The sequence below is a fragment of the Melanotaenia boesemani genome, chromosome 19 (genome assembly GCF_017639745.1).
Source record: "Melanotaenia boesemani isolate fMelBoe1 chromosome 19, fMelBoe1.pri, whole genome shotgun sequence".
NCBI lineage: Eukaryota > Metazoa > Chordata > Actinopteri > Atheriniformes > Melanotaeniidae > Melanotaenia > Melanotaenia boesemani.
Window position 1 is genome coordinate 11,235,121 of NC_055700.1, and position 17,501 is coordinate 11,252,621.

The 17,501-nt window shown below is 38.5% G+C and overlaps 2 protein-coding genes across 4 annotated transcripts; one reads left to right on the forward strand and one right to left on the reverse strand.

Annotated features, from left to right (window-relative positions):
* The first annotated feature begins 193 nt into the window (after positions 1 to 193).
* Positions 194 to 9,082, forward strand: nup54 (nucleoporin 54). Of its 3 annotated transcripts, none has more exons than XM_041970750.1 (15): positions 194 to 259; positions 728 to 829; positions 1,821 to 1,904; positions 2,078 to 2,113; positions 2,666 to 2,752; positions 3,686 to 3,844; positions 4,055 to 4,281; positions 4,372 to 4,559; positions 4,638 to 4,834; positions 5,735 to 5,789; positions 6,676 to 6,769; positions 7,020 to 7,127; positions 7,701 to 7,820; positions 8,116 to 8,226; positions 8,530 to 9,082. In XM_041970750.1, exons 1-15 carry the CDS (start codon positions 217 to 219, stop codon positions 8,656 to 8,658), a joined length of 1,740 nt encoding a protein of 579 aa, XP_041826684.1. In that variant the 5' UTR covers positions 194 to 216; the 3' UTR covers positions 8,659 to 9,082. The 3 variants fall into 3 exon arrangements, with proteins under 3 accessions (XP_041826684.1, XP_041826685.1, XP_041826687.1); XM_041970751.1 differs by having other exon boundaries at positions 4,058 to 4,281; XM_041970753.1 differs by lacking the exon at positions 2,078 to 2,113.
* Positions 9,083 to 9,657: 575 nt separating this feature from the next.
* On the reverse strand, positions 9,658 to 17,135 carry LOC121629566 (serine/threonine-protein phosphatase with EF-hands 2-like). Its single transcript, XM_041969205.1, has 18 exons — positions 16,996 to 17,135; positions 16,582 to 16,651; positions 16,482 to 16,499; positions 16,012 to 16,139; positions 14,750 to 14,804; positions 14,435 to 14,610; positions 14,198 to 14,312; positions 14,034 to 14,080; positions 13,787 to 13,953; positions 13,027 to 13,063; positions 12,799 to 12,948; positions 12,361 to 12,711; positions 11,578 to 11,763; positions 11,321 to 11,463; positions 10,876 to 10,982; positions 10,609 to 10,772; positions 10,423 to 10,510; positions 9,658 to 10,273 (listed from the first exon to the last, which is right to left on the reverse strand). Exons 2-18 carry the CDS (start codon positions 16,631 to 16,633, stop codon positions 10,089 to 10,091), a joined length of 2,169 nt encoding a protein of 722 aa, XP_041825139.1. The 5' UTR covers positions 16,634 to 16,651; positions 16,996 to 17,135; the 3' UTR covers positions 9,658 to 10,088.
* Positions 17,136 to 17,501: the final 366 nt, after the last annotated feature.

The window sequence follows — 17,501 nt, forward strand, 5'->3', positions numbered from 1 at the left end:
TTGTAGTTTTACTAACGTTTCTGCAACAGGCTTCCACTATCCAAATTAATATAATATAAATTAATATAGTAATAAACATTACAAATGCTGTTTGACCTTCAGCCTTGCGTGACATCATTCTGAGCACCAGGTGGCGGTAACGATCAGCTTTAATAGACGATGACTAACATCACAAGGAGTAGAAGAAGAAGAAGAAGCCCACTTGTGACAGTCAACATGGCGTTTAGTTTTGGCGGCGCCACGAATAATCCAGCGTCAAGTAAGGGCAGCATTTAAATTAATTTGGAGTACCAATAGGAACTGAAGTTATGACACATACATAATATTATTATGACTTTATTTTATTGCGTTTTGTATGACTTGTGGATATTTATTATTTGCAACTGCTTCGGCTCACTGTCCTCAAGCTATGACGATGGTGTCATCTATCTGTTATCGACAGATTTAAGGGGAAAGTGTTGTTTTCCTTTTAGATTTAACGTTTGTAGCTGCTTTGCAGATTGGTCCAATATCTGCTCATTTGACTACTTAAATAGGGCTGAATGAAAAACCTCTAGTCATTAACAAGCGATGTCCCTTCTTAGCTAACTTGCTAGCTAGCATGATCATCACATTGTACATACTCGTGAAATAATCTTTTACAGAAGAAAAAGCCGCAGCTGGTAAAATGCCTTTGTAATGTTGCATTCATGACACGTAGCACTAAGAAAACACTGTTTTTGTGAAGGCACGTCGGGGTTTTCTTTTGGTCTTGGTGCCAAGACGACAGCATCAACATTTGGCTTCAACCCCGCTGCCACCACCACAACCGCCTCATCGGGGTTCGGCAGTAAGTCTCCAGCTCTGACCCACGCAGAGGGCTCCCCTCTCGACACTCACTTCACAGCCGTGACTATTTTAAATGGATACATATTTGGTAGTTAAAATCGACCACTCTGGGTCTGTATTATACATCAGAAAGTGAAAGGGAACCACAGTATACCTCAGATAATGTGTCGGAGATAGCTTGACTTGGGCCTTTTTGAAATTCATATCCAAACTCAAAGTTTGGGCCACGCTTAAACATGTACACAACATATACAAAGTGAGGTGTGCAATATCAGATGTACAAAAGCAAAACAAAGCAGCATCTCATCACGTAAAACATCCAGGAATGTCTCATATACGCATAATGAAATTGATCAAAATAAGAAATATCTTACACGACAAAAGTAATTTATCAATTTCTGCTATTCAAATTGACGCATTTTGCTAACACTGGCCTCTGTAGTTCAGATAAGATTGCAAATGTGTTGGTTTGAGCTTGAGCAAGTAAGACACTAACGGTTGGAGGTGAGGGCTCAGGGTCTTACAGCTTAATGGAAATCTAAATCAAACGGCAAAACATCGGGGTTGTATTCTGTAAATGCTGGATTTAAAGATATCCAGAAAGGTGTGAGTACTTTATGGATCATTGTTTCCCACTAGAATTAAAGACAAAACAAGCAGAATTAATTATTGTTCTGTAACTATCCTCAAGTTATTTAACATATACAAGAGTGAGAAGAAAAACTTGCAGGGAAATAAAATTAACCTGGAATGATTGGAATTGTATAAAAGTATCAGAGGAAAAATACATTAGATCACAATATGATCTATAGTTGATGTTGCCATGTGTATATAAACAATAGGAAATCACTGAAAACTGTTAGTGTTTTGATGCTGTCTGCAGAGTTTGGCTCTGTCTTTGTTGGTTATTTTGAAGTGTTTTCTCTTTTTGTGTTCACAACATAACACCAGTTTAAGTAACAACTCAGTTAATTTCTATTCTGTCTTCATAGCTCTAACAGCTCCCAGTTTTGGGACAGCCACAACCACTGCTGCTGCACCAGCCACAGGATTTAGTTTTGGCTCCACCAACACTGGTAAGACACACACTATGTTAAAAGCTAAAGCTTTTGTAAAGTTTTCTTTAGACAAACCTCTTTTTAGGCACTTTACGATTGTCTAACAGTTGAGTCCATGCAAGGTCTGGCATTGTCATTTAATTCCTCCATGTCACTCTCTTTCTCTCGCTGCCTGCCTGCTTTGGCTGCAGGATTTGGGGGGCTAGGAGCTGGAAGCACCACGGCTGGTGGGTTTAGTTTTGGGGGATTTGGTTTAAATGCCAACCCAGCAGCAGTCAGCTTTAATGTGGGATGTTTTGGTACAGCAACCACTACTGGCACTGTTTTCAATTTTGGTAATAGCCTGGCTAGCACAGGTAGATGAACTTTGTGATTCAGTGCATTTTGTTTATGTAAAAACATGCATTTTCATCTTATTTTTTTCTTTCTTTTTTTCACTTCATTGTGGTGCAGTGATTATTTTTTTCCCATCTCACCTGGTGATTCTTATTCATAATGCTTGAATCATTGCTGTTTCCATCTGCATGAAGACACAAAGTATTACATAATGCATTCATCTCATTTGATTGCTGTGGCAAGTCGGTGCACTTTCTATGTATATGTCAGAAAACATTAGTATCTAGAATTCAAATTTCCTTTTCAGTAAACTTAAAACCTTTGTCATGACACAGCCCTTATGCTGTACATCAAATAGTGATTCCATTCTTTTGTTCTTTCATCCCTTTTTTTTGATTTGTTGCCTCTATGATCACTTTTGTCATCGTTTACTTTATTTCCAGGCGCATTTGGGGGTTTTGGTACAACTACAACAACTGCTGTTGCACCAGGGTCCAGTTTCAGTTTTGCTGCCCCTTCCAACACTGCAGGTCAGTAACAGAGTCACTTAATTACAGTCCACCATATAGGTGCACCAAATAGAGATGTTTCAACACCATTTTTTATGTCTGAAACCAATTCCGATACCTGGGGTTTAAGTATCTTCCGATAATAATAATAGTATTGGTAAGCTACGTGTGTAGCCACAGTTGCGCTGGGGCAGACTGACCGAAATGTGGCAGCCAATATGTGCCTACGGCTTCGCCGACCACCACTGAACATACTCCATACTCATTTATACACCGTTGCTGCTGAGACTGGAGGCAAGGAGGGTGAAGTGTCTTGCCCTAGGACACAACGATAAATCAACTGGAGAAGTGGGAATTAAACTGCCGACCTTCCAATCATTGGACTACTCGTACCGATTTGATGCCTGTGTTATTTCATAAGGGGTCTATCAAATTTATAATTTTAAATAAATTATATTTATTATAGACTTTTATTTATGATATTCTTACTATCTATCAATGATTTGCCATAGGTTAAATATATAACAGGATTTTTTATAAACAGGTTAAACTAAAAAATTTAGAATATTGCGCAAAACTGAAGTTATTTTAGTTATTCAACTTAAAAAGTGTAGACTAATATATAGACTCATTACATGCAAAGTGAGATATTTCAAGCATTTATTTGTTATCATTTTGATGAAAATGACGACAGCTTATGAAAACCCAAAAATCTAACACACAAGAAAATAAGAATAGTGTGTATTTTCCTGGCAGTGTGTAAAGAAATGAGAGGTGGCTCATGACTTTTGCCCAATACTGAAGCTGCCACAAGATGTCTCACTAACCCTACCAGAACATGGAGCTGCTCTTTTACTACTGCTGTAATCCAGCTGCAGAGCTGATGGCCTGCTTTCTGTAAACATGACATATCTATTTAATTTCTCACTGTTCTGGTACATTGTTTTCTTTTAGGAGGTCTGTTTGGTAACACACAGAACAAAGGATTTGGGTTTTCATCTGGGCTCGGGACTGGTGCTGCTACTGGAGTATCGGGATTTGGAACTGGATTAGGAACAACTGGCCTGGGTGGATTTGGAGGTTTTAATATCCAGCCAACACAGCAGCAGCAAGGTGAAACCTTCTCTTTCTGAATGATAGTTTTACATGTACATATACAAATAACATAATATTAAAGCACATTACTGCTGGGTATTTAAAATGTGTAAATTACATCTTTTGGTCCCAGAAAAGCAAATACAATGTGTTTTTTTCTAAAGATGTCATAAATTGTCCATATTTCTGATAATATAACATGGTTTTATCTCCAAACTTTGTATACAGCAGGCTTGTTTGGACAGCAGGCCCAGCCACAGGGCCAAACTCAATCTACCCATCTTTACCAGCAAGTCACTGCTCTATCAGCGCCCACTTTATTAGGAGATGAGCGTGACTCCATTCTTGCCAAATGGAACCAACTGCAGGCCTATTGGGGCACTGGGAAGGGCTACTACAGCAACAACAACCCACCGGTGGAATTTACCCAGGAAAACCCTTTCTGCAGGTTCAAGGTAAGCGTGAATATTTTGGGGTAAACAGTTGGTTTGTGCTCTTGGCTTTTGATTATTAAACAGTAATCATCTGTGTCCTGTGATCCCCAGGCGGTGGGATATAGCTGCATCCCAGTGAGTAAGGATGAGGACGGGTTAGTGGTCCTGGTTCTCAATAAAAAGGAAGCTGATCTGCGAGCTCAACAACAGCAGCTGGTTGAGTCCCTCCATAAAGTCCTGGGAAGCAACCAGACACTAACTGTCAATGTAGAAGGTGTCAAAGCTTTGCCAAGTGACCAGTAAGTTTCTAGAACTTCTCCAGAGCTAAATATACAGTAGATCATAGACACAGACATCCTTCGTGCTTCGTATCATAGGACAGAAGTGATCGTTTACGTGGTGGAACGTTCTCCTAATGGGACCTCCAAAAGAATCCCAGCTACAACCCTCTTCAGCTATCTGGAGCAGGCCAACATTAAGGTCCAGCTCACGCAGCTTGGAGTGGCCATGTCTGTTACACGCACTGAGCTGTCTCCAGCACAACTAAAGCAGCTGCTGCAAAACGCTCCTGCAGGTAAATATATGCAAGTATGTTGATCAGCAGCAGCGAGTAGTAACTTGTTACATTTACTTGAGTAACTTCTTTTTTTTTTTTTTTTTAAGTATACCTTAAGAGTAGTTTTACTATGCCATATTTTTACTTTTACTTGGGTCTGTTTGTGAAGAAGAAACGCAACTTTTACTCCGCTACATTGGGCAACATTAAACTCGAGTGTTTTGTTTTTTTGTGTTTTTTTTTTCCCAGAATGTACTCAGTTAGATATGAGATGCTGCTAATTTCACCACACAGACACAGTAAAAATCATCACATGCCTCTCACCAATTAAAAATGAAAATGTCATGTGATCCAGTCAATCATGCCGAGCTGATCACAGATCCAAGCATAACTGTGATGAAGTTGTACCAATTGCTGGTAAACTTTAACAGAATCTTTTCGTAATAAATTAATTTGTTTTGAGTTGTTAAATTGTTGATGTGTGAGAGGACATAGGAACAGTGATCCGTATGATCGGATCATTTTCACAGCACTCTTAATAAAAAAAATAAATATGTCATCTATAGTACTGATGTTGCTTGACTTGAAAGTTCAGATTCAAAACTCTCCTTGTAAGAAATAGTACTTATTTCAGTTCAGATTAAATCATGTTTGTGTATTTTGGGACCCAATATATATTTTAATACAATAGGTTTAATTAAAAAAAAAAACACAAACATGACATTAGATCACAAACATTTACTCAGTACTTTAGTCCTTTCACCAAATATTTTATACCCTTTAGTATTTTTACTTCTACTCGAGGAATATTATTTTGAACTACTCTTACTTGAGTACAGTTTTTGGCTACTATACCCTCTCATGTTTGCCAGTTGGATGTTTTGAACAGTACCTGAAGATGTTATCTCTCCTCAACAGGAGTGGATCCCATTATTTGGGAGCAAGCTAAGGTGGACAACCCAGATCCAGAGAAGTAAGTCACTGAAGAGCACCGGATCTCCATAAAGGCAGTGAAATATGATCATTTATTGTAGTTTATTACACAGTGATAATTTAGAAATCTGAGGCTAAACGTTGCAACAGTCGCTACGTTGACATGGATAAATATTTCATCCATGTGATTGAAATTAATCTGATCAGAGATTCCAGCTGACATGTTTACATGCCTGCTAAATAAAGTGATCTGATCTGTTGTGTGTACATGATGGACAAATTTAGTATGATAACACTTTTGATATGTGCAATGCATATTAGTTCGGAAGGAGAATGTTTTTTTTTTTTTTCTTCTTCTTTTTAAACGTTTTGCCCATCAAAATGCCCAACAATCCTAAGTTTTCAGTTTCTAACAAAACATTGCATCCGCCACAGTCCTGTTATGCTGCCGCCAAGTTTTAAGTCTTCCGTGAAACTCATTACGTCACGTAAATCTCATGTGGTTCAAGCATGCGCAAAAACAACATACACCACAGAAACCATCGGAACATCTGTATACATGGTTATTTTCTCCTGCTGATCCGATCATGAAAAGGTTTAAACCACCAGTCTCAATCAAATTGAAAATCTTTTTTCCGATTAAGGCCGATCGGATCAGCTGACACGTTCAAATGACACGTTTATTCTCACTGAATGTTGAATGGATCAAAAGTGCTACATGTAAACACTGCTAATGACTTAATCTTGTGGTGTTAAGCTATTTGATGGGCTACATTTTCTTTTTTTCAGCAAATTACATTTAATATTGATGTGAAGAAAGAACCAAACAAAAAAAAAAACACTTTATGAGTTTAGAAAATACAGTAAAAATAGCTTTTTTTTTTTATCATTGGGTGCCAAGATTATTTTTCCTTGTGTTTTCCCAGGCTGATACCAGTGCCCATGGTTGGTTTTAAGGAGCTGCTCCGCAGGTTGCAGATCCAGGAGCAGATGACCAAACAGCACCAGACCAGAGTGGATGTGGGTGAAAATAACAGCACTGCTGTTGTTTCCAGTTTTAGCAAAAAGTAAAAGACTGATAATCAACAAAGGAATTCTGAAGCAGATTTTTGTGGTGTCAAGGACAGTCCACAGATGTCCAGCTGATGCTTCTTGCCAACAGCTTGTTTTTATCTGGAATTACTACTACAGCTGCATGTGGCATTCATGGAAGTAGAAGTAGCTCTGAAGTCATGCACTCCTGTTTTCATTCACGCTCCTATGCTTGCAGATTATCTCCAACGACATCAGTGAACTGCAGAAGAACCAGGCGACCACTGTGGCCAAGATTGCTCAATACAAAAGAAAGTTGATGGATCTCTCTCACAGAGTGCTGCAGGTAACAGCCTCGTGTTGTCTCAGTCAGCTGTCACTTCTGAGTGAGCACAAGAATTGGCTTCAGCGCAATTGCTTTAAAAACTAGGAATCTAATTCAAATCAGAAAACAGCGGGCTGGAGAAACCTTAGATACCAAGATGGAAATGTTTTGTTAAAATGGCTGGAGATTGGTCCAATGCCAAGATCAGTGAATTATTCTCCCCTTAAAGCTGGGATGGTATATTATGAGGGATGAACACAATTATAGCGAGACCGAAGGTCCTGGATTTTAAGCTACCTGGAACCTTAATTGTAAGCAATGGCTCTCCTTCACGACCTTTTGAATAAACATGAATGTCAGAGTTGTTTGTGTATACCGTCACTTAAACTGCTTGTATTCTGTCTCTGTGACGATCTTTATGCTATTTGGTAAAAATGATTTTATTCTAGTTTTTGTTTTCCAGGAACTGTGATGAATACCATGTGGATATTTAACCAGATTTGAATGTACTGGCACAGTCTGCATCTTTCCATGTTTCATCAGTGCTTCCTCATTGGCTCTGCTGTATTGATCGTTGCCATGTTTTCCTAAAAGGTGCTGATCAAACAGGAGATTCAGAGAAAAAGTGGTTATGCTATCCAAGTGGACGAGGAACATCTCAGAGTGCAGCTGGATACCATTCAGTCAGAACTCAATGCCCCCACACAGTTCAAGGCAAGTGTGTCTGAACTAGAGTAGCAATTTAACACAGAGTAAAGGCCTTTTTTTCAGAAATTAGGCAGAAAAAATAGACTTAAAATAAAGCTAAGGAGGCTTCACTGTTGATTTGAGACTATTTACCATCATTTTTAAATGTCTTTATTAATTCTGTTTCTTAGTTAGAGTACATTACATAAGTTCTTGTCAAGTTTGAGTTAGCTCTAAATGTGTTTATGACTGAACTGGGCTCAAACTCTTCTTGATTGAAGGCTAACCTTTTCATTGTTTTGTGGTGTTTTGTCTCATCCAGGGTCGGCTGAATGAATTAATGTCCCAAATCCGAATGCAGAACCATTTTGGAGCTGTGAGATCAGAAGAGCGCTACAGTGTTGATGCAGACCTTCTCAGAGAAATCAAACAAGTGAGAGTCAGCATATTTACAGTTCCACATCTTTGCCCTGTAGTTCTTGAAATCCTCCTGAAAGTCATCTTAGTACCTAAAAGCTCAGCTAATATGAACAAATTTTATGCAATATCTAATGCTTTTTGATGGCAGTGACGTCACCTGTTATATAGGAGACATCCAGTCAAGATTGTTTTTCTAAATTTAAATTATTTTACTCCGAAGTCCTTAAAATTTGACTAAAATTATTTAGAAATTTTTAAACAAATAAATGGTAGATTTTTATCTAATCCCACCTGTTTGCTCATCTCACACTTTCAGCACTTGAAGCAGCAGCAGGATGGTTTAAGTCATTTGATCAATGTCATCAAAGATGATTTGGAAGACATCAAACTCATAGAGCACGGGCTGAGCGACTCTGGACACGTGAGAGGAGCCATCCTGAGCTGAGTCCACCCGGTCAACACTCTCAGACCCTTTGTATCTGTTTGCAAAGGGACACTTCTCAACCAGACTACACACCATAATATTAAAATTGTTAAAAAAGACCAGTTTTGCTGTAGTGTGTGTTTTGTCTTTCCACATTTTAGCAGGTATGTCATTTGCCCCCATATCTGTATCAGCAACTCATTGACTAGTTAATCTGTGCTGTCTGAACTGATATAGACAGCTTAATGGAAGGACTCAACGATGTCTAATAATAGCTGGCTACCCTTATGTTAAATCAGATTATACATATGAGACTCCAAATGCACCTGTTAAGTAAACAACCTAAGGGATTGAGAGTGTGTCACCATTTAACACATGTAAATACACCTTTGTACTTGTTTTTTTATGCTATTAAAACGATAATAAATTTAGTTTCAATTTAAAAGCATGCTTTACTGGATCTCTTTCTCTACATAGAAGCTGTAAAAGAAGCCTAATTTTCCATGTTTGTGTTATGGCCCAGTCGGTTACACATAAGCTGTTACGCCACTAATACGGAGCACAACATTCGTTGTTTACCTCCTCAGACTTGCACTTTCCTGCATCTCATCAAAGCAGGGCTTGAGTTGATAGGATTTATGTCCTGGATTCACATCCCTACAAGGATGAAAAGACTGATTGGCAGTTGAACTGACTAGGCAGCTTTCAAATAGATTATATCCCCTCATGCAGTAGGGTCACCCATATATCATGGGTGTGAATTACAGTATCACCCAGAGCACAGGTAAACACTAAGGTACTGCCAGTTAAATTAGAGAGGTAAGCAATCAATAATTTGCTTATATCCTCAACCAAGTATAAATTATAGATGAATAACTATTTGTTGGAGCCAAACTGGCCCTGACAAACCCACTGAAGCATTTTGCCCCTGCTCATTATTTTCTGATCTTTGTTCTGCAACATGTTGAAAAATTAGGAACAGCTGCTCAGTCTGTGGTGAAGTGCTCAGACGGCTTGTTTTACTGCATTTATTAAGCTGACATGAAAAAAATCAAATTAAAATCGAGTTTGTGCAGTTCCTTCTGGAGCAACAAGTCTCTGCACATACTGCAAAACTTTATAACAAACTTCATAGAATTCCCCTGTGCAGTCGTTAAGACTACAAGAGATGTTTATTCACCAACTAAACATGAGCATTAAGTTGAAAACTTACATATACAAAAAAATATAGATGGTAGAAAACAGCCCAAAAACAAGCTTTAGGAGGTAGAAAACGTCTATGTTGCATCTGTGGAAGTGATAATGCACTACCCATGTGACATGGTCAAGTATTTCTAACCATTCAGACCAATAGAAACATCTCCAGCTGAACAAGATTGTGCCTGGTAGTCTGTGCAGCAGGTATTCGGGATCAACTAAACTGCTGTAGCAACAGCTCCTCTTCCAGGCTATCAGGTGTGTGTGGAGAGGTCCACCAGTCGGAAGGCCTCCATGAACTCGTTGATATCTATGCTGCCGTCCTTGTTGAAGTCGATGCTCTGAGCCAGGTCTGCGATAGCTTTGTCACTAATTTCCACCTTGAGATGAGAGCTCAGGAGTTTCCAAGTCTGATGAAACTCCTCAAAAGAGATCAATCCTGGAGGAGGAAGCTGTAGTTTTTAACCATGAACTGTGCATTATGCTGATTAACGTATACTCCTATTTTAGGCATTTAAACCTATGTGACTGTTTTACAGTTCCTGCCGGTGAGATAATATGGTAGAGAATCCATCATTGGTCACTGACCTGAATGATCTGTGTCTATGATGCGGAAGATGGTTTCCAGGTTGGAGTGGTTTTTATACATAGTCTCCAGAATACTCATGTCTGACACCTACCGAGGGAAATCAGTAAGATATTTTTAAGTCCTTCCAGTAAATATAATGTTAAACATTCCTACAGTGAGAAGCAAGATGAGAAGGAATAAAACACCTCTAGTTTGGGCTCAGTGATTGAGAGCTCCCTGATCCATTGCTGATAGTTCACCATGCCATGCTGGGTCCTGCTGACGAGCTGAGAGCGCAGAACCCTCCAGGGCAAACCCAGCTTTAGTACACTCTCCAAGGCACTGGCCCAGTGCCTCAGAGAAATCAACCCTGAGGTACAGACATGAAATTAAAGAGTTACTGAATTGTCATTTTCAGCATACACTCCGACATAATGCCTATCTGGTAATGTATTTTTAGGCATGAAATGTACCTGTGTTGTTGGGATCAAACCCCTGAAAGGCACTGATGAGATCTGACTTGTGCACAAACAGCTGCTCCCTCAGAGCTCGGAGGGCTGACCTCTCTGTCCATCCAACACTAACAAATAACAAGAAAGTCTCAATACTTGGGGATAAATATTGAAATCTTTAAAAAAAAAAAACTTTTTAAACAGGCACAGTTGAATCTAAATGTTCTGGAGAATATCCTAGAGTTATGGGAACTAGAGTGTTCCTGAAGTATAACATCCCTTCAAGGGTGAGTTGCATTTACAATACAGATAGATTTATAAGAACATTACAAAGACTTCTGCAGTCTAAAAGCTCCTTTGAGAAATTGTAACATGTTTCTACACTGATCGGTTTCTCTCTTCAAACTTGAAAAAGACTGATTGGACTTCAGTTTGAATATTGTCTGCGTTCTTTCAAAGTGTGTACCTTTGTCTCAGGGTGAGCTCTCTGCATGTCTCGCTGGCCTGGTACTGAATGAAGTGCGGGACCAGATCAGAGCCCATTCTGATATAGGCTCCTCTATTGCTGCCCACCTCATAGTAGTTAGAGGCAGAAAATATTGTCAGCACCTGCATATAACAGGAGAAACATGGTAAATATGTAAATATAAGCTATCTAAACCTTGCTTAATCCTCAATTCTTCTTCCTCCCAAAAGCTTTGCAGTATGTTTCTATGTAATCACCCTGCGATTGTGGCCGAACTCGTAGCCGTCCTGTTTGCACTCATGGGAGCGGATGAGGAGCTGGAGGTTGTGTCTTCCCAGCACCTCCTCAGTGACATCTGGTCCCCAGTAACAGCCTCCTCCTCGCACTTCATTGGGATTGCAGCCATTTTGGGGCATAGGGTCACTCCACAATAGGTCCACAATCTGAATGGATGTACCAGATATTGATGCAAAAGTTAAGGCGCTCCAGTCAAAGTATTTTAAGAGTTGAGTGAGTAAAGATGAATACATCTTTATACATTTATTATACAATTAGTGTTGTATTTGTAAGTTTTCCTGAAAAGAAAAATGAAAGGAGGATCACACAAAGTTTTGGGTAGAGATTTGACCTTCCAGATAACTTTAATCCAAATCTGGAGCCATGAATCAGTCATAAGAAAAGTCCAGTTGATCAAAAAAAGAGAAAATCTCCTGAAAGGAGTGCTTGTAAGAAAAACAAAGCTGCAAGAGACCTTGAGTGGGATTTATCAAACTGAAGAGATTAACTCTTCTCATGAGTAGCAACACCTGCACACATTTTTTCTGCATCTTCACCTCAAAATTCAGCACCGGCCTAAATGAATGTCACCAAGAACTGACAGTGTAAAGTACCCAAACTTTTCTTTGTTTTTTTGTTTAGAAACAGAAGTTTAAAGGAGACAGTAGTTGATATTTTTCTATTTTAAATCAGGTTATCTTTGACTCATTTAGGTGAACTACTGTATGCTCCGACTATCTGCAAATATCCTCACTGTCACTTACTTGTTTCCATTCATTTTCGTCTGTTTCTGTCTCTTCTCCAAACTCTGGGTCGGAGTCAGAGTCTGACGTCTTCACTTTTCTGTAGGACTGGTCAAACCCGGCCAGCCTGCGCCTCTTCTTCAGCTCATCCTCCACCGACCAGTTCAGCTGATTGCTGATGGACAGGTTGTGAAGCGAGCGGCGTGGGAGGTTGTTCCTCTGAACGGAGGCAGAGTTGTGGTCGGTCAAAGAGCGCACTCGTCGTTGCCGGCCTTCTACTGGTTTGCCAGCATCTCCATTTCTGCAGTTTATTGTCTTGTTCCCATAAAGTGCTTGACGGACCATCTTTGGTGGCCTTAGGACTGATACATACTGCATACGTAAAAAATTTGTTTTAGTTTTTAGTATGCACATCATTGAACATACACTCATTTAATTAAAGCTGGGGGCTTTTCTTACTCTGTGCCTGTCCACTCTGGCAACTATATTGAGGTCTGTTGTGTCAGATATCCCTCCATGCACAACCAGCACTTTGTGATTAATCACTGTGGCCACCGGCAGCCAGCTGAAGATCTTTTGGAGAAGCTTTAGGATTTTCTTACCATGCACCTGTAGCCCATTTAAAGGGGAATTATTATAAAGAAGCATACTGTAACTCTAAATGCTTCTACTGAATTTGAGACTTACCCTGTATTTCCCCAAGACTTCTTTAGTGAAGCCATACCTGGAAAAAATACAGCGATTACCTGGTTAGTATATCAAGTGTTGGCTTATTTAAAAAAAATCCATTTATGATAACAACAAAGCGTGCTTTTTAAAATAAAATAAAACCCAGTGTCCAAATAACAAATGGCATCGATCTTTGGTTTCTCCGGCATTAAAACAGACATGATTCTCTTGTGGAAATCACTGCAGGCTTAGAAACACTTCTGAAAATCATATTTAATGCAGCACACTGTTGTATGTGCAAATGCTAGTTAATAATCTACCATAATACCATCATTATCTCCAGCCTGATCTCATTTAATATGTCCTGAGGTGAAGGGAAAACCTGTTATGCCATCTGACTGATCATGATTGCTACACCCACTGAGCTAATGAAAAATGGTTGACACCCAAGAGTGATTATGTTTCTCCTGTGGGCTCTCTGGAAAATTATAACAGAATATGAACATTTTCTCCTAAACTTTAAAGCTCTAAACAGAATAACTCCTTTTTTGTATCAGTAATCTCATTATTCCCAACCAATAACAACCCCTGTTGCATTACTAAACTAAGTAAAGTTCTGTGCAAGCATCCCAGAACTTATTCATGTAGCAGAAACATGTTTTGGTCAAACGTTTTTGACCATTTTTACCATGGTTGTATGGCTGAAGTGACTAACTTAGCTAAACAATCTGTTGAATTGGATTTTGAAAAATAGGAAGCACTCTGTAGATTATCTTACCTCAGATTAACAATGTGGTCCTCGTGGTTCCCTCTGTTCAGATGCACATCATTGGGGTAAACGAGGAGGAATCCAAACAGGATGAGCAGAATCTCTAAAGAGTTCTTACCACGATCCACAAAGTCCCCATTGAAGATGTACGGTTTCTCAGACGATGGTAAACCATTCTGGACAGTTTAAATTCAGGGTATTCACTAAAATGAACATTATGGCAAACAACATATGATGGCTTTTTTTGTTTTAATACCTTATAAAATATCAACAAAAGATCTTCAAGCTGTCCGTGGAGGTCTCCTGTGAAAAACATAAATCCTAGTTATGGCACCATTTGTCAAGTAAAGGTCTGCTAAATGTTTCCAAGGCAATGAAAAAGACTAAATAGAAAATCTTGGAAAAGCCTGCTTAGCATACCGCATATAGTAACCTCTTTGGTTTGACAGACAGATACATGATTGATGTTTGGAAGAATTCGTAGAAGTCTCCAAGTCTCTCCAAGAATCTGCAGAACATATCGAGCATGGAGCTGCTACTGGGAGAAAAACGTGTGAATAAACTGAGTGCTGAAGAAGATACTCACGTTGTGCAATCTCTGCTTTAACTGTTTTCTCATTATTTTCCTTTGTGTGCTTCATGTGCCAGTGTACCTACTTGTTTGTGCTTAAAAGCCTCCACAAGCTTTGACACCCCACAGAACGTCATTGGGAAGGTGAGATGGGGGCCAGTGTAGCTGTCCGGTACCTCAATGCTCTTGTAGCAAAAATATCTTTCCCATTCTGTGTCATGGCACATGTCATTCTCTCGGAAGATGTGAGATATGAGGTTTCCTTTATTAAAACAGGGAAGGAAGTAAAGCCTCTTTATGTCTTTCAGCAGGGAGCAGTCTGAGCACAGATCAGCTTACTGGCTGTGATCTTATGAAAGCCAGTGAGTTAAACAGATTGTGTTAGAGAGTTATTGTCTTACTTTCACTGCTGGCTGGGGTAAAGTGGTCCATCAAGAAGCCAAAGAAACTGTAGAGCTGCAGAAAGGAAAAGAATAACATTTAAGATTAGCTTTGCAATGACAAAGATTAATGCCAAGAGTTTATAGAAATATAATCAGCACTAAATATGAGGCTTAACCGTTGCTGATGGGATTGTCATCAGTTTTCAGCTATAAAGAAATTAACCAAAGTATTTGACTAAAGTTTTAACGCCATTATAGTTTTGGATTTTTCCTAGTGAGTTTATATTTTGATAACTTATACCTGCATTCCGTGCTTCCCTTTTATATACTGTGTATATTGAGTTTATTTTCTATTTCACTATATCTTTACATTGTTTTCTTATACATTTGTTTTTCATTTATTTTAATCTGATGGCTGCTGCTATAACATAATAATTAATAATAATTAATATTTTTGTACTATATTGATTAATATAGTTCTATCTATCTATCTATCTATCTATCTTTCTATCTATCTATCTATCTATCTATCTATCTATCTATCTATCTATCTATCTATCTATCTATCTATCTATCTATCTATCTGTCTGTCTGTCTGTCTGTCTGTCTGTCTGTCTGTCTTGTTGCTACTCTACATAATGTCTAATATTTATTATATGGAAAATAATTCAGTTTTGTGTTTTTTGTAATGGCTGAGGCAGTAACTAAAGTATTTAAAAGGTTAAAATTCTATAAAAGATTGAATGTTTGGTAGTTTTGAGTACGACAGAAGTTGTTTGAATGATTTATTTAAAAAAAAAAAAGTAGAAAGAAAATTTTGATTTATGACTATTTTATAGCATTTTTTCTGCATGGACACTTTTGGACACAAGGGTGACCAGAGAAATGTGAGGAGAGCTCAAAGCAATAAGTTCAGAACAAGGAGGTTAAAAGGAATAAATAAATTGAACTAAAACACATTATTGTAAAAGTTATGTTGTTATGGGGGATTAATCATGTCATGTAAAATCCTTTAGTGACTGTTTTGTCTTCTGGAGACCACGAAAATTCCCAAAATCAGGAGATGACCCCATAATCCTCAAGACATTTCCCTTTGACATACAGTTATCCACTTCCTGCAGGATAAGGGCATCATCATAATTACACAAAATCTAACTTCCATTCATCCCATTGTTGTTAGAGGTGGACTATATTTTCTGTTTAGCAGGGCAACAAACCAGACATAAAAAATTAGTTTTGACACAGACTAATATTAATTCCCTGCAACTGTGTGAACTCACCTTTATTTGATCTTGTTCACCTGCATATTCGATAGACTGAAAGATGTTCCACGTGCACCTGCGTCTCATCTCTAGCCGAGCAACATACAGCCGATACCAGCGCTGGATCAACAGAGCTGCTCTTATCGCTGAGGATTGGCGGTAAAATATGAATGACTTGGTCCAAAGTGGAAAACAAGTGGACAGCTTTTTGGTTTCTAATTAAGTTTACCAAGATGCTGCTAAACACTCTGACTCTACAACAAATGCAGAGGTCTCTTAGATTGTAATTACATGTATTTTAAGAACCAATGAGAAAATCAGTTTTTTTAGAAATACCTTAAAATTAGTCAGATACAGACTCAAAGACTCACCTGTGGCAGCTTCAAAGGATGCATGAAATTCAGGTTCAGATTTCAAAAGTTAAAACAATATTTGTCACAGATCTAACACAAAATTTAACAAGCGGCATTGGAATAAAATAGAATTACCTGGGACTGAGATGCTCACTGAAAATGAAAAAAAAAGAGAGAAATGTTGTATTACAATAAAAAGAATATAAAGAATAATTTATATAAAAATATTTTTAACCTCTGTCGCATTTCTTCTGCTGAAGTCTTGATTTTCCCATGCCGCATCCCATGACCCTTTGCTGTTTTCACTGTCAGAAACGATACATTCATGACTGAATCTGACAAATGCAACCTCGTGTTTTGAAACTATTTGGAGTAAAATGCAGCAGGAGGTTTCTGTATACGAAGTAGCACATGTTTCTATTACTTCTGCTATCTCACCACACTACACACCTGATGAATGAAGTTTTCAGAGTAGGCCATGAACAGTGTCAGGAAAACACAAAAATTGTGAGACATCTTGAAAAATAACTCTTATTCCTTATTATTACTGGTATTTTAAAACGTACTACAAACACTATATGTAGAAGTAATAATTTAGGTTTTCATTTAATGTCTAATATATTCGCAGATTGTCGAAAAGGAAACTCACCTGCCTTCGTCACCTGGCTGTCATCCCCTCACTTCACTTCTGCTGCATTTTTAAATAAGCCTTTTCATTTCTTCTCAAAGCTCCCCAACTATTGTTACAACAAGAAAAAGAGAAGGCAGAAAAACAAAGCATGCATTATCTCCTGGTCTTTTCCATTTCCTCCACTCTATGCAGCTACACACTCAGCCATCAGAAGCACATGCCAAAGGCTTGTGAATATCAGAGCCGAGTATCTCCGACAGGCTCCTGTGATCACTTACTCAAAACAAGATTCAATTGGATTAGGATTAAACCTTACTACAGCTGGCATCTACGCTGAATAAACAGATGAAGGCTCAATTAAAGGGCAGCAAGTGTTTTGGAAAGCACGTTGTGTAGTATGGTCTCAGTACAAGACTATATGTCAACATTGTGACTCATATAAAAACTATTAACAGTTGAGCCACTATAAAAAAAATTAACTAATGGCTTGTGTGGACTCTTACTCTCAGTTAATAAAGATATTT